Source organism: Hylobates moloch, unplaced genomic scaffold (genome assembly GCF_009828535.3).
Source record: "Hylobates moloch isolate HMO894 unplaced genomic scaffold, HMol_V3 SCAFFOLD_15, whole genome shotgun sequence".
Classification (NCBI taxonomy): domain Eukaryota; kingdom Metazoa; phylum Chordata; class Mammalia; order Primates; family Hylobatidae; genus Hylobates; species Hylobates moloch.
This window is the reverse complement of record NW_026652290.1, coordinates 54,977,206-54,999,721: the sequence shown is the minus strand read 5'-3', so window position 1 is coordinate 54,999,721 and position 22,516 is coordinate 54,977,206. Positions and strand designations below refer to the sequence as shown.

The 22,516-nt window shown below is 41.7% G+C and overlaps 1 protein-coding gene across 7 annotated transcripts in view; it reads right to left on the bottom strand.

Moving 5' to 3' along the window:
- AAK1 (AP2 associated kinase 1) overlaps positions 1–22,516 on the bottom strand; it is a 184,253-nt gene that overhangs the window by 89,760 nt on the left and 71,977 nt on the right. For all 7 annotated transcript variants that reach the window (XM_058429163.1, XM_058429165.1, XM_058429161.1 and 4 more), the window contains exon 3: positions 7,376–7,494. In XM_058429163.1, the coding sequence (XP_058285146.1) occupies positions 7,376–7,494 (119 nt within the window). The remainder of the gene's footprint in view (positions 1–7,375; positions 7,495–22,516) is intronic.

The window sequence follows — 22,516 nt, the reverse complement described above, 5'->3', positions numbered from 1 at the left end:
AATGGCCCCAGGAAATGAATGAAATACTCCAGGCTTGGTCTGACTCATGCAGAGTAGACCAGCACTATCACCTTCTATAATTCTATTAATGCAGCTAAAAATTACATTCTTTTTGTCTTTTGCCACCCACATCATACTATACATGCATTCTGAATTAATTGACCACTTAAATACCTAAGTCTTTTCCACTTGTGCTGCTTTTAATCTCTGCCTCCCAAGAACTATGCTTGTAAAGTTGATTAGAATAAAATTTCAAGTGTACGATCTTACCTTATTATTTCATTTCATTAGAATCAGTCCACTGCTCCAATTTGTAAGAACCATTTTGGAGCCTGATTCTATGACTCAATGCAGTTATTACATCTTCCGACTTTTTAAAGGCACATAATTGATCAATGTATCTTCTATTTCTTTAAACAAGTTATTTGTTAAATGTAAAATAACATAAAATTAATGGTAAGCCACAATGCTTTCTTTTTAGAAAGTTTCCTCCAGATTAATATCAAACCACTTATCAGAAACCTTTATAACCAGTAGCAATCCAGCCTAGGCTCTTCATTTTGCTGACAGATGTCTGGTGAGTGTCCTTATCAAAACACCTGGCCAAAGTCCACAGATACTGGATCTACTGCACCCCACTGAGCTCTCTATCCAGACATCTTCCCAAAGGAGAACAGGATGTTTTTATGACATGGTTTGTTCTTATCGAACCTGAAGGCTCTTTGGATCTCTGCTTACTCATCCAAGTAACTATAAAACAGCTTAAAATGTCTTTTTTTTTTTTTTTTTGAGACGGCATTTTGCTCTGTCACCAGGTTGGAGTGCAGTGGCACAATCTCAGCTCACTGCACCCTCCGCCTCCCAGGCTCAAGCGATTCTCCTGCCTCAGCCTCCCAAGTGGCTGGGATTACAGACGTGCACCACCACGCTCAGCTAATTTTTGTATTTTTAGTAGAGATGGGGTTTCACCATGTTGGCCAGGATGGTCTCATCTCTTGACCTCTTGATCCGACCGCCCAAAGTGCTGGGATTATAGACGTGAGCCACTGCGTGCCCGGCCTCATTTTTTTTTATTTTAAAATTTTTATTTATTTATTTAGACAGAATCTTGTTCTGTCGCCCAGTCTGGAATGCAGTGGCACAATCTTGGCTCACTGCAACCCCCACCTCCCCGGCTCAAGTGATTCTCTTGCCTCAGCCTCCTGAGTAGCTAGGATTACATGTGTACACAATCACACCCAGCTAATTTTTGTATTTTTAGTAGAGACAGGGTTTGGCCATGTTGGACAGGCTGGTCTCAAACTCCTGACCTCAAATGATCCACCCTCCTCGGCCTCCCAAAGTGCTGAGATTACAGGCGTGAGCCATCGTGCCCAGCCGTCATTCATTTTTAAAGTGTGTAATATATTAACATTCAAATAGTACATAATACTAGACAATTTTTTTCCTACTCCAATCCCCATCCCCTATAGTGAACCACATTTGTTTCTTTCTTTCATGCTTCCTGTGTTTCTTTTTTTCAAGCAAATTCAAACAATTAAGTATTATGTATACACACACACACACCCCCCAACTTTCTTACACAAAAGATATAAGCAAAGCATCTTTGAAAATAATCTGTGTTCTCACTTATAAGTGGGAGCTGAATGATGAGAACACATGGACACATAGTGGGGAACGACACACACTGGGGCCTGTGGGGGTGGTGGAGGGAGAGAGAGCATCAGGAAGAATAGCTAATGGATGCTGGGCTTAATACCTAGGTGATGGGTTGTTATGTGCAGCAAACCACCATGGCACACGTTTACCTATGTAACAAACCTGCACATCCTGTACATGTACCCTGGAACTTAAAAGTTGAAGAAAAAATAAAATAATCTGTTCCAGATGCTTGTCCCAGAAAAGTCCTGAGCTTCCTACTGTACAGGATGTATCTTCCACCCTTTGTAGAATAAGAAACCATTTGCCTGCTTTGAATCATCTGATCTCTTCTCTTCGAAGCAAATCCTCAAACGTCACTGGTGGCAGCTTAGTGTCCTCATTATCAAGCTCAATGAGGATGTAATCCATCTGGGCCAGGGGATGTGAACACAGAATAGCCTTGACACATCTGGAGCTTTAGCTATTTCCTATCCCTGTTCTTACCCCTTTAGGTCTGAAGATAATTAATCTTTTCCTGCTTTCAAGCAAAGGGATCAGAAGTCCAAAACCTACCCTCCAAATGTCCATCAGAAGTCAGATCCCTTCGACTCTACCAGAGCACACATCCCAGATGGATCAAAGAACTCAGACAAGACTCCAGTACATGGTGGACAGCATTTATCAAAATAAAACATGAAACCACTCAGTGAAACCGCTAACAGTTCTCTTTGCATTTGGATGCAACATGCCCGTTGTTCCTCCACTGGAAGTACAGAGAGGAATCTGCTTCTTTGAGTATGAACACCCAAACCTCAGCATATTACACAGCATGTTACATCTTCTGATTCCCTTCACAATTCTTAAAGAGTCACTGAGAGAGGTAGGGCTGGGGTTATGGCTTCTATCTGACAGAAGTCTGAGACTTAGTGGGCTTAAAAATGTTACATAGGACTTCAGATTTAAAACAGTAAGAAATTTTTTTAAAAGTGGGAAAATTCAGTCCATTTTTAAACTTATTTAGCTACAGTAATCAAGGCAGTGTGGTATCGGTAGAAGGATAGGTACATAGATTAATGGAAGGAAATAGAGAATAGAGAAAGGCCTGGAAATGGACCCTCACAATTAAGTTCAACTGATTTTTAACCAAGATATTAAATGACAGTCTTTTCAATAAATGGTACTAAGAGCAATTAGATATCCATAAGGAAAAAATGAACCACAACCTAAGACTCATTATGCAAAAATTAAGTCAAAATGGCTAGCTGCCGTGGCTCAAGCCTGTAATCCCAGCACTTTGGGAGGCCGAGGCAGGCAGATCACTTGGGTCAGGAGTTGAGGACTAGCCTGGCCAACATGGTGAAACCCCGTCTCTACTAAAAATACAAAAATAACTGGGCATGGTGGCGCGTACCTGTACTCCCAGCTACTCGGGAGGCTGAGGCAGGAGAATCACTTGAACCTGGGAGGCAGAGGTTGCAGTGAGCCGGGATTGCACCACTGCACTCCAGGCTAGGCAACAGAGCAAGGAGACTCTGTCTCAAAAAAAAAAACAAAACAAAACAAAACAAAACAAAACAAAAAACACTCAAAATGGCTCATAGGTTTAAATGTAAGACTATAAAACTTAAAAGAAAATCTTCAGAATTGAGAGCTAGGCAAAGATTTCTTAGGTTTGACATCAAAAGCACAATCCATAAAAAGAACAATTGATAAACTGGACTCATCGAAATTAAAAATAAAACAAAAACAAAAAAGATCTTAGAGATTTAAAAGTCTGGTAAATAAATTTCAACAGGATGGTTGGAATATAGAGCTGAGGAAATCTGGAATGTGGAGCCAAATAACAAAGAAATATAAAAAGAAGGGAGAAAACAAGAAAATTAGAAAATCAATTCAGGAGAACTGATATCTAAATTATAGAAATTTCAGAAAAAGGGGAAAAAATGAAACTAAAAAATCCCCCAGAATGCAAGGATATGAGTTTCTAGATTGAAAGGGACCACCAAACACCTAACATAATAAATAAATGCATACACAAAGGAGTATCAAGAAATTTCAGAACATTAGAAACAAACAGAAAATTTGTAAATTTCCTGGTAGAATATATGGGTCGCTCCCAACAGACTAGGCATTAGAATGACTTAGGATTTCCCAAGAGCAACACTGAAAGCTAAAATATAGTAGAACAGTGCTTTAAAAAATCTAAATGAAATGATTTCCACCTCAGAATTTTGTACTCAAACTATGATGTGCAAACATAAAATAAAGATACTTCTAGACCTGAAAGGTTTTTTTTTTGTTTTTTTTTTTTGAGACGGAGTCTAGCTCTGTCACCAGGCTGGAGTGCAGTGGCGTGATGTTGGCTCACTGCAACCTCCGCCTTCTGGGTTCAAGCAATTCTCCTGCCTCAGCCCCCCGAGTAGCTGGGATTACAGGCACACACTGCCATGCCCAGCTAATTTTTGTATTTTTAGTAAATAAGGGTTTCCACCATGTTGGCCAGGATGGTCTCCATCTCCTGACCTCGTGATCTGCCCACCTTGGCCTCCCAAAGTGCTGGGATTACAGGTGTGAGCCACTGCGCCTGGCCTAGACTTGAAAGTTCAAAAAACTTTATCTACCATGTATCAAAACGCTACTGAGGCTGGGCATAGTGGCTCATGCATGTAATCCCAGCACTTTGGGAGGCTGAGATGGGAGGATCACTTGAGCTCAAGAGTGTGAGACCAGCCTGGGCAACATAGCAAGACCTTGTCTCTAAGGAAAAAAAAAAAAAATAGCTGGGTCTGGTGGCATGTGCCTATAGTCCCAGCTAGTGGGGAAGCTGAGGCAGGAGAAATGCTTGAGACCAGGAGATGGCAGCTGCAGTGAGCTATGATCATGCCACTACGCTCCAGCTTGGGTAAGTGAGACCCCGTCTCAAAAGAGAAAAAAAAAAAAAAAAAAAGATACTGGAGGATCGGCTCCAACAAAATGACGAAGTTAGCCAAAAAAGGAATTACGGGTTCTAACAAAAAAGAGACAAAGGAAATGTCCAGGAAATTCCAAGATTCGACTGTAAATTAGTCAGAGAACAACCAGCTCAGGTTCCTCAGTCAGAAGACTGAGGGAGAAATATTTAAGATGATAAAACAGACACCACTAAATGTGTCTAAAAAATTCAAAAAATGATTTACACAACTTAAGGAAAATTGGGAATTAAACTGTTAAAAAGTACAAAGAAAACTCAGACCAAGAGAGGAAAAACAAGACAATAATTTTAGTGAAAGCAAAGTTACATAGGAAAGGCACAGGAATCATAGTCCACCAGGAATTCAGCTGAAATAGTTTTCTTACATAATAATGTAAAAACTAATATTCATATAAACAACATATTGCCAAAGTTTACTGGTGTTTTCGAAGAACAGAAGATGAGGATACTGCAAGTATTTGGGGAGAGAGGCAAGCAGCGAGTAAGTGACAGTTACGTCTTTACTTCCCATAGGAGATGATGCCTAAAATGGAAGAAAAACCAAGAACTAGCAATATTAGCATGTTATTTAGAAAAACATCAAAAGAATCACCTAAAGTGGTTGCCTCTGGGACCTTGTAATGGCATAGGAGTTCCCCTTGGGGATTGCTTGACGTTTTTTGTAACAAGCTTAGTTCACCTATTTGAATATTAAAGCTTTGAAAGAATATAAACTAAAAACAAAACTCTCACAGCTAATATGCGTCTGGGCCAAAACTCGAACCTGTGTGATTTAACTCTTAATCAGGCCCATTAATTTGTGAGCTCCTCATGGGCCTGTGCTTCTTAATTCCTCCACTACAATGCCTGCCTAGCATAAGTAAGCTCTCAGTGTGTTTTTAAATAAGGAGGAGAAAGTGAAATCATGGGATTGCTTTTGTAACACAAGTAAATGAGCAGGAAGGGCATTCCAGATAGAGGAAACAGCAGAAGCAAAGACAGGAAACAAAGCGTGTGAGAGCTGAACAAGCATGGGCAAGGAGGGAGGAAGACAAATAATGAGAAGCAGCCAGAAAACCCACTGCGTGTGTGAAGGAAGATACAGCAAGAACAGGAATCTGGAGCTATGTGCAGGGGAGTGGAAGACATTGGTGCTTTACAGACAGGCCCACGTGGTCTTGACTGTATGTATATGGCCCTTGGGAGTTGGCTGGTTTGTTGTGCAGTGCTGCCAGTTCCTTCCCAAATAGTTTTGGCTTTCTAAAATCTAGAGTAGTGCCAGGCTGTCTAACATTCCAAGTACCTTCAGTAGTCCAACTGCAGCCTAACTAGTTACTCTAAGCAGCCACTGAAAAGGCCACATAGGGTGAAGAGGGGCAAGCGGAGCCTGATGGGATACCTACAATGCCACCCTCTCCATTGTTGGATCCCTTTCTGCTCTTTAAAAAGCATTAAAATCCAGGACATAAAAGGAATCATCATCTCTAGGTGAACATATGTATCTGCTATTACCATTATTCAAATACTAATTTCTTCCAAAGTTTATTAAGCATTTACTTCATGTCAAGCAGTGTGTTGGAGCATACAATTTCTGATTTTAAATAACTTACTTCCTGATAGCAGAACTGCTTACAACATAACAGGTTAAGCAATATAATTGGTATAAAACAAAAGCACTGTGGAAGCACAAAGGAATAAAAGACTATATATTCAAAGTTTCTTATGTATAATTATGTATAATATTACATATTATTATTATATTACTTATTAGGTATAATATTATGTATAATGTCAAACAGAGGTAAAAGAAAGATGCTACTCTAACAAATTCCCATATACTCATAATTCTGCTTTGATCACCGTCAACTCTTGACCAGTCTTATTTATCTTCTAAACCCACTAATTGTTCTAAGGACATTATATTATTTCCTCCATATATGTTTCAGCATGTATATCTAACACATAGGGACTCTTTCTTTAAACATATAAATCTGCATCTTGAAAAATGAGTAAGTTTTAAGAATTGAAGTCTAATTAACATAACAAAATGTGCAGATTTTAAGGTGTTCAATTGAGTTTTGACACATATATATCCTGTGTAACCACTATCTAAAACAACACACAGAACATTTCCACGGCCTAGAAAGTCCCCGTATACCCCTTTCTAGTCAACTTCCCACCCCTGAATAACCACGTTCTGATTTCTATCTCCATAGATAATGTTGCCTGTTCTTGGACTTCTATAAATAGATTCATAGAGTATATATGAGGTTTCTAGGTTTTGGTCTAGGCTTCCAGGCCAAAAAAGGGGGAAAGCATTCCAGGTCGAAAGAACTACATGTAAAAATATTAAACTGTATAAGGATATGTTCACAGGATTTTGAAGAGCTCAGGAGGGTTGAACTAAGACTGGGGATTGGTAACAGAGAGAGAGAGACAAGACCAGAAGAAGAGGCTCATTGGAAAGTTAGGCTTTCTGGATTAAATATCACAGTTAATTTCTGGGAACCATGTTGTTAAGCAAGCTTTTCCCAATGCCCAAAATGACTTTTCTGACCTAAAAACTGGTCAGTTCTCTCAATATGCTCCTTTCTCCTCTGCCCTCCAGCTGAGAGTGACCAAGGCAAGGGCAGTGTCCTATATCCCATGGCTGTTCAGTCCCATTTTGTCCAGAGGCCTCTGTACCATCTCAGGGAAGGGAACAAACCCCACTTGGCTTTCTTATGAGAAGGTACAATCTCTGCCTCCATTTTAAACAGTCCCAAGTCCAAGGGGCAGCCTTACCATTATCTGGATTTCTCTCTTGCACACCTGGAGATCATGCTCATTGTTGACAAACATGCGTTTCAAGGCACATTTCATCCCATTGCTTGTCCTCACCAGAAATACAATAGCAAATCCACCTGTGAGAGAAACACACACAAGCTCTTTGAGTCAATGTTCAAAAAGTCAACCAGATGACTGTGGTGGCTGGAGGTTGCTGCTGTCACTGCTAATGGTACTGATGCCACTGCCAGCCAGCCTTTAGGGCTAGCCTGTTGTAGAACACATTCTTAGATTCTCAGAACTCAGAGATATTACTTGTGGGAGTGGGTGGCAAGAGTCAGAGAAATTGTTCCCAAACACCTGTCAGGATAACAAAAGAATAGTAATTATTTTCCAAATAACCTACAAAGAAACAGATAAATGGGCGAAAAAAACCCAACTACCTTACAACTACTATCCTATGTACATTTTTTTTTTTTTGGGACAGGATTTCCCTCTGTGGCCCAGACTGGCATGAAGTGGTGCGATTACTGCTCACTGCAGCCTCGACCTCCTGGGTTCAATCGATCCTCCCACCTCAGCCTCCCGAGTAGCTGGGATTACAGGTGTACACCACCACTCCTGGCTAACTTTTGTGCTTTTTTGTAGAGAAGTGCTTTTGCTATGTTGCCCAGGCTGGTCTCAAACTCCTGGGCTCCCACCTTGGCCTTCCACAGTGCTGGGATTACAAGCATGAGCCACTGCACCAGCCTTATCTTAGATATTTTGATGTTCTTGTTTAATTCTTAACACAATTCTGTAAGATTGGGTGTTATTTTCCCCTTTAAACAATTACCAGCTGAAGAATACAGAGGCTCAAAGAGATTCAAACCAAAAACATTTTTAAAAACATAAGTGGAGCACACTTTCCCTCATACCAGAGAGGCTAGGAAATTATTTCAATAATTGCTATTATAAATAGTTGTCAATTAATTTCAAGAATCTCCTCTTCTTTTCTTCTCATCCTATCACTCAATTCAAATCTAAAAACAGACCTAAAGATTCCTCCGGCCCTCCCTACCTCCTGGGCTGTTAAGAAGATACATGATATGGGTAAGAAAGTGCTATTCCACATAGCATACACAAGGCAAGTATGACACAATTATTGGGGAGACTTTTTAATGTCCACACTGACCTTTCTCTAAAAGACAGTTCACAATTCATTAATAGAAATATATAAGCCAGGTGTGGTGGCTCATGCCTGTAATCCCAGAACTTTGGGAGGCCGAAGCAGGCAGATCGCTTGAGCTCAGGAGTTCAAGACTACCCTTGGCAACATGGCAAAACCCCATCTCTACAAAAAATACAAAAATTAGCTAGGCATGGTGGGCGTGCACCTATGGTCCCAGCTACTTGGGAGGCTGAGGTGGGAAGGATGGCTTGAGCCTGGGAGGTGGAGGCTGCACTGAGCTTTGACTGTGCCACTTAACTCCAGCCTGGGTGAAAGAGACCCTGTCTCAAAAAAAAAAAAAAAGAAAAAGAAAAAGTATATAACTCTACAGGAATTCTCAAGTGCTCTAAATTTGTTACACCACAGCATTCCCCAAATTCTTGGAACCCTAACCTCAACCTTACTCCTAAAGCACTGTATGAGGTGTTCAATGCCATTGGTTGATAGGAGTTAGATAAAGTGTCTAACTTTTTGACAGATAAAGCTGTCAAAGTTGAAGGCTTTGGAATAAGTAGCAGTTACACTGGACACAGTCAATCTGCCTGCCTTGTACATTGTCATCATTTAGCTTGAATATCCTGTCCATTGACCCTGTTCAGCAAAAAAATCAGTATGCTATTCTTGCACAGAGGCGGTCACTAATTGTATAGAGGTGAACACAGAGGTAAGTCTTCAGTATGGGAATTTGAGTTGGGGTTATGATGTAGTACTGGGTTAGGAGCCACATGCAAAATTGTTACAGATCAATAAACAACCATTACAGAGATCTTAGGCCTCTGAGAAATAAAGCCTCAGGTCCTGATTATGCCCTTCTAATTCCCCCAAGGCTCAGCAGCACTTTAGTACCTGTCTGTTGATGCTCATGGCATTTCCTGCTGTATCTTTACATAGTTATTCTTTTCGAGTTAGCTTGAGTAGGTTTTTGTTCCTTGCAACCACAAAGCCTTTATCATAAAGCACTGTTGCATGTTTTCATAAAATACACACCTAATTTTGTAAAAAGAAAATTTAATGGGCTTCAGTTCCAAATGTGGACTGTGATAATGATTTACCAGAGACTGCATGTTTGTATATTTCCTGTTACAGTGTTCCTCAGTATTCGAATAAACACTAAAATTTACCGTACAATCTTTAATTTTAACTGTCATCTCTCTAATCTTTGTACCTCAATAACATTTTCCATTTTCAAAAGTAGCATTGACACTTAGAGGTCTTATCTCTCTCTCTCTCTCTCTCTCTCTCGCGCGCACACACACACACACACACACTCCTCAATTCTAAAATGCATGTTTTTTACATTTTGCTTTTTAGGGTATCAGAATGTCTTGTAATAAACATGTGCATTTAATGCAGTGGTATTTATCTTTTCTTCCCCCCATCCCCGCCAAAGTTATTAAATCCATGATGTTATCTTATAATCAATCACAATTGAAGAAAATAGTAGCGTAAATTACAAAATGTCTATGTATGTTCATAATTGTTTTGTAAATAGTATAAGTAGGATTCATTTCATTGATATTTCGAATTTTTTAAAAAATCACAGAACTACAGACTTCACAAGAGTGGCACTCCTAGAGAGCATTAAGTCCAAGTGTTTTGCTTTATGCTTAGACAAACCAAGAGAGGCTTAGGAGTCCCATGGCTAGTTATGGGCAGAAGCTGGAGTGGTTCACTCTCCTATAAAAACCATGTGATACCCTTTAGGTAATAAGGAAACAGCTGACAGTGTTGTGAAACAAAAGGTGGGAATAGGTATTTCCTACAGTTCAATGATGCCCGTCACTGCTGAAGGACAAGGCAATTCTTTCAGATGCTGCAATTTGAGATAACTACCACCAGATGGGAGCAGTGTAGTTTTCTTTGTAGGTAGCAAGATGACCTTTTCAGCCAGGACTGAAGAAATGGGTCAGTCACCTACCACGCAATCCAGTAAGCACAATGGCTGACAAGAGCCAACCCAGATTCTCAAAGCCTATGACCATGATAAATCTAAAAGCAAATCAGTGAATCATTTTACTTAACACAGATGAAGCCACACTGTCAAGCATCTATGCCTATAAAACGGCTTATCTGCAGATGAGAAGTATTTAAATCATGAGATCAAAATCCACGCCTAACAGGATTTGTCAGTCTAAAGATGTTGGTCACTATCACTGTGTAGTTGGCCAAATGGAGATGTAAACTACTAGGAGAGAAGAGGGGAGATAGTGCCATTCAAGATACTTCTCATGCACAGCCCCGTCTGTCACACGGATCAGGGTGATGAGATTCTCAGCTAGAGCTTAAGAGGGTTCAGGCTATTACGGAAGGAGGCTGTCAACAGAGAAGACTGTCAATAGAGATGTTTATTTCAGCCTGAGTTGCATCCCAAGATCTTGATTAAAAGGAAAAACCTAATGGTTTGGACAGAGGTAAGAAAATCTTAACATTCAGTAGCCTGTGTCAGTCTCTCTGCCTACTGGCATTTTTTGAAACACTCAGATAATCTCATCCATGACTCTATTGAATCATAAAGATAAAAAGGATATGATCTATTATGTGAAGCAAGCAAGTGAAGTAGGCAGGATAATTTTGACACAGACATGCTTTGCCTATTAAATATGTAGGATTTTTTTTATGTCCACAAGAAAACATGTTTTCTCCCATTTTCCCTAAAATATATAGCATTTTTGGTCTTTCTCCCCCTAATTGTTGATGGAGATGTGGATGGCTATTTATAGCTCACCATGAGTTTAGAGGTTTTGTCTGTTTGGTTTGCCTCTGGATTGTCATGCCATAAAATAGTGTTTAACACACAGTGAGCATTCAATAACGAACTAACTCTCCACTTAAGGTTTCTACAGAGGACAGAAAAGGCTACATACAGATAGTAGTAGAGAATATGGGAAACGAATGTGATGGCTCATGTAACGGGATGGCCACCATGCAACTCCAGATCATTGTTGCCATGTGGGAATATGGACCTGGTTTTGTCGGATCTGCTAATTTCTAAAGATGAGCTAGAAACCCAAAATTGTATGGGAAATCTCCATATTTAAATACTGGCAACAAGTCACCTTTTAAATTAATGCTGTTCAGGTCACCATAGCATAGAGGCTAAATAAAACACATCTGAAAAGCTTTAGATAATCTCCGAGCCTCCAGTTTTCTATGTCTGATCTAGTCTAACACCTTCATTTTACTCAAGGCCAAGGAGGGGAAGTGACACAGCTCATGTTCCACAAAGTTAAAAGATGATTTCCAAATGAATTCCAACATATATATAAATACTAGCTCAGATATTCATTATCACAGTTCTTAGCTTTCTTCCCTCAAGATGAGTTTATGGAATACTCCTCCCACCCAGCATGTGTATACGACTTATTTTAAAGGCATTTCAAAATAAATTATTTCATTCGTATTCACACAATGACTGAATGAGGTAGGCGAGCAACCTATCATACTCATTTTCCCAACAGGAAAGACATGCAGAAAGATTAAGTTCCTTTCACAAGAATGCACAGAGCTAGTTGGTGGCAGAGTTCAGATAAGATTCCTCATCTTTAGAAATTTTTATTTTTATATCAACTTCACATATTATACAATCCACCCATTTTAAGTGTACAGTTTGATGAGTTTTCGCAACTGTATATACCCACACGAGTGGCTGTGGCGACAGCCAATCCATCACTGCAGATAGTTCTTCAGGTACCTTTGTAGACAATCTCCCCTCCCCTCCCTCACCACCCCATGTATTGAATAACTTTGGATCTGCTTTCCATCCCTCTAGTTTTGCTTGCTCTAGAATAAATGGAATCCTACCGTATACATTGCTTTGGTCTGGCTTCTTTCATGCAACATAACACTTCTGAGATTCATCTTCATTGTTACATGAAGTTTTTGTTTTTTAGGTCAACTAGTATTCCATTGTATATATATTCCACAATTAGTTTATTCATTCACCTGTTGAAGGACATGTGAATTGTTTCTAGCTTTTGGGTATTATGAATTAAACATTCATACAGAAGTCTTTTTTATGGACATAGATAATTATTTCTCTTAGGTACGTACCCAGGAATGGAATTGTTGGGTCATATGGCAAGTGACTGTTTCCCTTTATGTATAAGAAACTGCCAAGCAGTACTCCACAGTGGTTGTGCTATTTTACACTCCCAACAGCCACATACGAGAGTTCTGGTTGTTCCACATCCTTACCAACACTTGGTGCTGTATTCTTCATTTTAGCTATTCTAGTGGGTGTGTAGTGACATCTTGTTGTGGTTTTAATTTGCACTTCCCTATAGATCCTTCAACATTTAAACTCCTAGGATTAGCTGCTTCCCATCACTTTCCTGATAAAAGGTTTTAATAAGCATAGGATCATGGAGTCACCAATGAAATTACTGAGATAACTTGGACTTCTACCTGCTAAATAAGCAAAGATGACAGAAGTGCCTAGTTCTTTGCTGGGAGAAGACAGTGAGTGAGAATTTGCAATACACAGAGGAGGGTATTACATCAATTCTAAAATCTCTTTTAGTTCTGATATCAACATGAGATCATGGTCTTCAGACTTTTAAAAAACGAAGACAGGCCAGACACAGTGGCTCATGCCTGCAATCCCAGCATTTTGGGAGGTCGAGGTGGGCAGATCACGAGGTCAGGAGATCAAGACCATCCTGGCTAACATGATGAAACCCCGTCTCTACTAAAAATACAAAAATTAGCCAGGCGTGGTGGTATGCGCCTGTAGTCCCAGCTACTCGGAAGCCTGAGGCAGGAGAATTGTTTGAATTTGGGAGGCAGAGGTTGCAGTGAGCTGAGATCGCGCCACTGCACTCCAGCCTGGGTGACACAGCGAGACTCCATCTCGGAAACAAAACAAACAAACAGACAAATTAGCCAGGTGCACTGGTGCATGCCTGTAGTCCTAGGTACTCAGGTGGCTGAAGCAGGAGGATTGCTTGGGCCCAGGAGGTTGAGGCTGCAGTGAACTATGATGGCACCACTGCACTCCAGCCTGAGCAACAGAGCAAGACCCTCCCTGTCTGTAGAAAAATAAATAAAGAAAAAGATTTAGACACTCTCCTTGGGGGTGTCACTACGATATTCAATTCAGCAATGGGGCTTTGGAAGAAGAAGCAAGTAGTATATCTTCTGGCTCTATATTCAAATACTGAATCATGGTAGAGGGTGCCAAGTCCCAGGGGCTGTTCTGAATGAATCAGGACACCAGTGACTTCCACTTTGCAAGGAAAAGTGAGGGAGGGAAAGGTAAGGTGAGCAGGAAGAGGAGAAATACACCAAAGTGATTATCTGAGAAGTGATGGGAAACAGCTGGGCAGACAATGAGACTGATTAGACTAGGAATATGAGACAAAGAAGCCCATCATGGTGCTGAGACAGGGTTTCTGGGTTTGCTGCCAAAGAGGTTTGCTGGATATTTTAAAATCAGGCCTAGATTCTAGGCACTGAAATCGCCACCAACTGTTTATTGCTTGCAGGTAAAAGGAAACTGCACTTCCTAAGTCCTATATACACTTTTGGGAATGGAGTCCACTTGTCTGAGACGGAAAGATGACACAAGCCAAAAGAGCTGGAGGATACCAAATGAAGAAAAACTGCATCCAGGCCCATTTTCTGCTCTTCATTTTCCAATTTTCTGCCCTACAAACTCTTTGTCTCTCTTTTAAAGTAAGGTGAAACTCAACAGATGCTGCTTACTTAAAGCAGAAAACAAGCATAAAATAATAGTCTTCTGAAGCTTTTCTAAGGAATCAGACAGATAACTCAGTTAAAGTGGGTTTCATCCAGGAGACGTAAATGAACACTGAACAAGTTGCTGGATCTCTCTGGCCTTCATTTCCCCATGGGTAGAAATTAAGACTAAATTAGGCCGGGTGCGGTGGCTCACGCCTGTAATCCCAGCACTTTGGGAGGCTGAGGCGGGTGGATCATGAGGTCAGGAGATTGAGACCATTCTGGCCAACATGGTGAAACCCCGTCTCTACTAAAAATACAAAAAATAGCTGGGTGTCGTGGCACGTGCCTGTAATCCCAGCTACTCGGGAGGCTGAGGCAGGAGAATCGCTTGAACCAGGGGGTCGGAGGTTGCAGTGAGCTGAGATCGCGCCACTGCACTCCAGCCCGAGTGCAAGAGCGAGACTCCGTCTCAAAAAAAAAAAAGAAATTAAGACTAAATTAGTGCTATTTAAACTGGGTTGCTCCAAGCCCTAGGATTACAGAAGGTACTTCGATGGCTGCACGAGGAAAAACTGACCTCCCTCCCTTACAAGCGTAGGGCTCTGTACACCGCTTCCTCCTCACCTTCAAAGTGGCTCTACTTTTAGCTGTGCAATTTTGGAAAAAGCCTAGAAAAAAAAAAGGAGCAATTCTGCTACAAAGGAGAGAAAAATGTACAACCCAAGTATTCTACAGCTCTAGGTATAAGTATTTTATAAAGACAAAAAGACTACACCACTACAAGTCATGCAAATAGCCCTCACTTACACGCCTACCGAAGGTGTAGATGTGTACAGGCAGCTTCTCGGGAGGGCGCTATGCCCCGCTTTACCTTGAGACATGTAGTATTCCTTTAGAGCCCAACAGGTTAGGTTCGAATCCTGGCTCAGGCAAGCTACAATCTCCCTGAGGCTGTCCTCTCACCTGTCAAGGGCTTTCACTTCATGCTAAAGCCTTTCTTCTGACATGTAGGCTATCTGACCATGTGATTGTCATCAACCAGCCCCTAGGTCGTAGTCCTTCAATCAGGACTGTGCACCAACTCACGATATCCTCCCCACTCCAACTCCTACCTCAAAGCTTTGGGGACGATCAAATGATAAGCAAAGCACCTAGCACACAGAAGGTGTTCCTGCCTTTCCCTTCCACCCCCACCTCCCTGCAAAAACCACTTTGTATTTGTATGATACATTACTTATCATAAAATTCTAAATCTGGAATATCTTCTCGAGATCAAGAGCACAAACCCAAATGCCTGAAGAGTCAGGGTGATCACATAAAGGAGTGAAACAGTCCAGCTTTTACAAAACGTATGGAGGGTGTGTGATGACACAGACTCACTGTCAGGAAGATCACAGGGAGGAGTGGGGCCAGTGGCCTTGAGAAAGTTCATGCCCCTGCTCATGGGGCAGCCACTCCTCAATGCCAGCCAACTGCTGTCACGAAGGAGCGTGGGCTAAGAGTTGTCAAGTCTTTTGATTGCTAAAAACAGCTGGATCTTTAGGCAAGAGCTCCTGATTTAAAAATCAGGCAACAAACTTTTAAAAATCTCTTAAACCTTGTGCAGTTTAATGAAAACATATTTCTAAGCTAGGACTGAACCAGACAGCCCTGCTTCCATCTTTACAAGGGCCTGTGAAGTCAGCAGGTCATGTACTACAACATCCACTTGACCAACTGGGAAACTAAGACACAGAGAAAAGCCTAAGCATCCTCCTTAGTACTGCCATCTAGTGGCCGGAACAGGGCTAGACTGCAGGAGTGCCAACTCCTGGTGTCCCCTCTCAAGCTGGCGTCCCCTCCCTGCAGCAGCAGATCACGCAGGAACACCTCCACTCCCAGGGAAGGGAGAAGAGAAATGGCACAGTGAAAGGCAAGAGGGACTGCCTGCAGCTCTGCCTGTCTAGCTGATCAGCTGGAAGAGTGTCCTCCCCATGGTGAGAGCTTGGGTGTACTATTCAGGTGGCAGAATATCCTCTCCACGGTAAGAACCTGGGTGCACCATTCAGGTGGAAGAGTGCCTTCTCCACAGTAAGAACCTGAGTGCACTATTCAGGTGGGAGAGTGTCCTCTCCACAGTCAGAGCTTGGGTGGACTATTCAGGTGGTAGAGTGTCCTCTCCACAGTGACAGTTCAGGTACACTGTTCAGGTGGGGGAGTGTCCTCTCCATGGTGAGAGCTTGGGTGCACTATTCACGTGGCAGAGTGTCCTCTCCATGGTGAGAGCTTGGACGGACTATTCAGGTGGCAGAGTGTCCTCTCCACAGTGAGAACCTGGGTGCACTATTCAAGTAGGAGAGTGTCCTCCCCATGGTGAGAACTTCGGTGCTCTGTCCACAGCATCTGTGAGCTCCCATAAGGAATGACTCCCAAGAGGCTGATCAACACCCATCCACAATTTACATCGAAGACAACTTTGCCAAAAGCTTCGGAAGGAACAAAAGTTTTCAAAACTCTAGAACAGATGGCAAGGAGCAGAGCAAAGCCTTTTCCAGGAGAAAAGGTCAATGCAAAGCATGTGTCAACACTGATTTCAGTGGGGGCTTGGGGTTTGTTTTTTTAATGTCAATCTCTCTTCACTTGCCTCAAATTAAAAATTACCATGTGCCAGCTCCTTCTGGGGAACATGTCAAAGCAGTCCTTTCCCAAGGCAGACAGAACACCCAGATGGGGGATGACTTGAGGTTTTCAACTCCCTCTCTCCCCACTCAAGCTGTGGGCACAAAATCAGAGACTGGCACATGGTGGTGGTTGTGGAGGTGGTACAGAAACATCAACAGAACCCAATCAAGGCCACAGCCCAGGCTGAACATGGCACACTGGCCTGGCTATTGGTTCTTCCTCTCCAGGACTGTAATGATTGATTGGGGAGGATCTCCAGCTCAGGAGGTTCTTTTTAGGGGTTTGGCAAGAGTCTCCCTCCTCCTCTCAAAAATTAATTTTCCAGGAAAAAGACTTGCCTGGAACAAAAGGGAAGAGTTTAAGAAATCAAGTTGGTTCACATATACCAGAGACTTGTTGATTACTGCACCTAGAACCACAGCACACTGGGCCTGGGCTATCAGCTAAGGCTGACCAAGAAAGGGCCTTTGCACAAGCTACCCGCCCCCACCTTTGCCTTACTGCTGCCACAGGGTTAGCTATCTGGCAAATGTAGAGAGATATGCTGAAAGACATCAGAAACTGAATATCATTTGAAACTTCGCAATGGCTTCTCACTCCTCTTAGAATAAAACTCCAAATACTGACCAAGGCCTGCAAGGCCCAGAGTGATGTGGTCTCTCTCCAACCTAGCTCATACACCTCCACCTTCCAGTGCTCACTCTGTTCCAGCCACAAGAGCCTTCTTTCTTCTTCAGCATTGCTTATGCTCCAATCTGCCTAAGGATCTTTGCACATGCTTCTCCCTTTGGCCCTTTCACCCCATTCTTGGCCTGAGCCACTCCTAGTAATCATCCTTCAGATTTCAGGCTAAACGTTACTTCCTTGCTAAGCCTTTCCTGATGGTCCCTGGCCCTCACTCCCATATGATTAAGTTCTTTGGTATACACAGCACCCTCTACTTTCCCTCCAGGACATACCAAGAATATAATTAAATACTTATAGGGTAATTCCTGGTTGCATGCCTTCTTCCCCTGTACACTCTAAACTGCACAAAGGCAGGAACGATGACTGATTCACTGTGGCATCTCTGTCACCCAGCACAGTGGCTGCTCCATAGCAGGTTCTCAAGTGTTTGTTATACAATGTGTTTGCCGAGTACCATAAAGGATACCAATAAAAAATTTAATAAAAACAACAAAATTACAATGACAGCAACAACAAAAACCCTTCCCAGACCTTCAGAAGGTTAGAGTCTAGTATGGGCTAGAAGGGACATATATTAAGAGAACATCCTCTTGGTGAAAAGGTAGAAAAACCCTGCACTGCTCAGCCTGACACAACTGAGCAGTGTGAGACAGGACCGACTGAACCCTTCGCCCCAGGGCAAGTGCTCAAGGTGGAACTTTAAGGGGAGCTTCACAGAAATCTCTGTGCTGTCACAACAATAAACACTTGTCCTACACACTATTGCTTCTTTCAAAAATAATAATTGCGCTGGAAATCAAAACGTTCTTCAGCTGAGAGGAAAAGAAATCAAACACCCCATGCTCGATGCTGAAGCATCCCTGACTAAAGGAGTGGAGAGCCTCTTGGGCATAAATTGTGCTCATCCCTCTAATCCACTGGGGCCACAATCTCCTAGTAAGTGATGAGCAAACAGAGCAGCAGAGGTCAGCCGGAGGGAGCAGCATCGGTGCTCAGATGTATCAGTCCCCACCCATGCCACAGACCTTCAAGCTGTGGCTCTGATCATTTCAACCAGGACACCGTATGTTAGTGGACTACATTCTCCAAAAGAGAATGGGAGACTCAGCAAAGCTGAAGTTCCGGCCGACATTCTCTCAGCTCCCAAATGTTAATTTGAGAACATTCCAGTTCAACTTCATGCTTCAAAGTTTACATAGTTTTCCACACTTACTGCTTTTGTAGAAAGATTGGGTTAAGTAACTGTGAATCCTGAGCACTTTCTAGTGTAATGATGTGAGTTTAGGAGCCAGGTTACGGAATACGCACTGGCATCAAAGGTACATAAATGTTTTCAACTTTTTTTTTTTTTTTTCTTGAGACAGGGTCTCGCTCTGTTACCCAGACTGCAGCGCAGTGGTGCAATCATGGCTCACTGAAGCCTTGAACTCTCAAGCTCGAGTGATCCTCCCAGCTCAGCCTCCCAAGTGGCTAAGACTACAGGTGCATGCCACCACACCCAACTAATTTTTAAATTTTTTGTAGAGACAGGATCTTGCTATGTTGCCCAGGCTTGTTTTCAACTCTTTAGGTTTCATTAGAACTACTCTCCAGACACAACTACTTTTTCCAGGTCATCCTATTCTGCCCTGACCCTCCTATGTTCTGAAAGATGGGCTCTCATGCTGGAAAGGAGGCTGACATTTTTTTTTAGCTCCCAACGATTAGTTACAGAGCATTCTGACTTAACTTCATGTTAAAGCCTTTCCTCTGACATTCAGGCTATCTGACCACACAACTGTAATCCATCAGCCCCTAGGTCGTGGTCCTTCAATCAGGACTGGGCACCAGCTCACAATATCCTCCCCACCCCAACTCCCACCATTGCCAAGTTGATTTCACTGAGTCTTAAGAATTCTATCCCCAAACCCAGAATCCATCCCTTCTACTGTACCCCTGATGCCCCTTAGCTCAGGCCTTCCTCTTTTCTTAATGAAAAACTAAAACAGTCATAGGTTTCTGTGTCTCCAGTCTCTTTCTAAAACTTCTATAGAATAACTCCTCTTAAAAGCATTCATTAGTCCCTTCGAGCCAGAAGAAAGTCCAAATTCCTTAATGCAGCAGAATATAAGAGCCTTTATACGTTTCCCCATTTTATTATGAAAAATTTCAAACATACAGTAAAGTTGAAAAGATCAAACTGCAAACATCCATACACCCACCACTTGTAGAATCTACAAGTATTAACAATTTGCTGTACTTCTTTTGTCAGCTGTTTATCATCCATCTATCCAAACACCAACTCATCTCATTTTTGATGCATTTCCAAGTCAGTTGCAAACCTCAGTGCACTTCACCCTAAATACTTCAGCATACATATCTTTAGTGTTCAGGGTTCATCGTTCTTTTTGGGGATGAGGGTAAATAAAATTTATTTACAGTGAAATGTACAAATCTTCAGTGTGCTATTGGATGAGTTTTGGTAAGTGAATACACTCATGTAACCCAAACCCCCATCAAAATATAAAATCTTTCTGTCTCACAGAAAATCCCTCAGGCCCCTTTCCAGACAATCCCACCCAAATCCTCCCACAGGCAACCGCTGTTCTGATTGTTTTCATGTATTATTAGTTTAGCCTACTTTAGAACTTCAGAAAAATAGACTCATATGGTATGTGCTTTTTTGTGTAAGGATATTTTACTCATCATAATTGTTTATGTTGTTGAATGTATTAGTAGTTTGTTAATTTTCATTGCTGACTAGTATTTAATTATTTGAATAAATCTGTTTGTCCTCTCCCTTACGGATGGACACGTGGGTTATTTCAGATTGGGGCTGTTGTAAAGAAAGCTCTAAGAGCACTGTTGTACAAGTCCTTTTGTGCCATGTTTTTATTTCTCTGGGGTAAATACCTAAGAGTAGAAGTGCTGGGCCACTGGATAGGTATATATTTAATTTTATAAGAAAGCGACAGACCTTTTCCCAACGTGATTGTACCATTGTATACTCCCACCAAAAATGTATGACAGTTCCAGTCCCTTTATAATTTGAATACTGCCCTCTCCTCACTCAGCCTCATCTCTCAATAATCCCTCTTCCCCATCTCTGCTCCTCCCAACCTAACAAACTTTGAGAACTTTAACCTTTTTGCTGCTTTATTCTCAGGAGGTTCACACATGCTATTCCCTCTGCCTGGAATATCCTGTCTCAGTCTTCTGCTTGATAAAATGAGTTTACAATTGTTAAAATAATACCTCTTCTGCAAAGTCCTCCCTGTCCCTGCCAGTCACCCAAATTTTCAGATTACCATACATGTGGCCTGAAGCTCTGTTTCATTGCACTTATCATAATGTATTGTGATTATCTTGGATGTGTTCATCTCTCCACTAGACAGACAAGGCAAAGAGGGAACCACTCTTTTCTGCCTTAGAAATAATACTTGTTATTCCTACCGGTGTAAGGATTTTGAATACTGTGAACGCATAAAAACAACATTCTAGGCTGTTCTCTAGGTAGGGCACCTGAAAAATGAGTCACCAAAGAAAATAAAACTGGCAAGGAGAGCTTCTTATTTATCTTGGAATCCTCAGGGCTAACACAGTGCTTAGCACGTGGTAGATGATTAATAGATGTTTGGCAAATTAATAGCACATCCAATCATGTTGCTTCCCTACTTATAATTCTCCTCTAGCTCTTGATCATCTACAAGATTAAATCTCTTAATATGATGTACAAGGCCCATCATAATCTGGAACCCACAGTGAACTCCTGAGAGTGCCTGGCCAGTGTTCTCTGATGCCTCTGTGCTTTTCTGTATGTACTCTGTATTGGAATGTCCATCCCCTCTTTAACTGGTAAACTCATAGCTCTAAGTCTAGGTGTAGATCAAACCAGGACTTCTCTGTGAACTTTCACCCAACAGAATGCCCACCCCCATGCCCACCCTGATTTTTTTACCCTGATTATATCCCACTTGTATGCATTCTAGTCTTTCTTGCTAGGACTATATTCTCTCACAGGGCAAGGATTTTATTTTTATTCATTGTAGGAAACACATTGGCCTAGTTTATCATACGCTTCACCCTATGCTAAAATAATGATTAAAGATGTATTATGTCAAGTGATCCCCTTTCCCTCCCACAGCTAACTGGACCAGGAGAGGACACCTGGAGTGCATTCTCCCTTGAGAATCCGAAGTGATGACCCAGGAACTGTAATCAAATGGTGCTACACAACCATGTAGACTAGGCTGATGGCTGCTACTGTCAGTCATGTGTGTTCCAGAGAGAGAGACAGGCAGACAGAAGAGCTACCTGGTAACTTCCAACACCCACAAAATCTAGCTTCACTTCCTGCTGTTGGGTTCTGGGAGGTTCCCTTGTACTTATCCAATACATTCCTTTTTACTTAATCTAATTTGAATTAAATTTCTGTTCCTTGCACCCAATGACTCTAAGTCACCTTGCACCAATACGTCTGTAGAACATATGAGCTCAATAATATGAGTTTCAATAATTTTAACAATTACAGGTTTAACAGAAACTACCCAGAACAGAGTGTTAAAATATAATACTAAAAATTACACTTGATGAGTTAGAATTTTTAAGATAAGGACTAGATTTACATTAAAACAGTACTTGCATTAGTGTACAAAGACCAAGGAAGAAAAATGGTCAAATACCTATTTGGGAAAGGACAGACACAGAGAAGTGGACAGGGGTACATGGCTTGCACTGTTACCTTTCTTGAGCTGACGGATCAGTGTTAGGGAGGACAGGAGCCAAGATCTCCGCCACTCAGAGCACTCTTTACCTGGTAATGCTGTGAAGATGGTTTTCACCTGGGATTATCAGAAAGCAATCATAGAGAAGAGGATTAAGCCCTCAAATGGGAAGAAACACATAGGCTGGAGTCTTTCATATCAGATGAAATAAAAGCC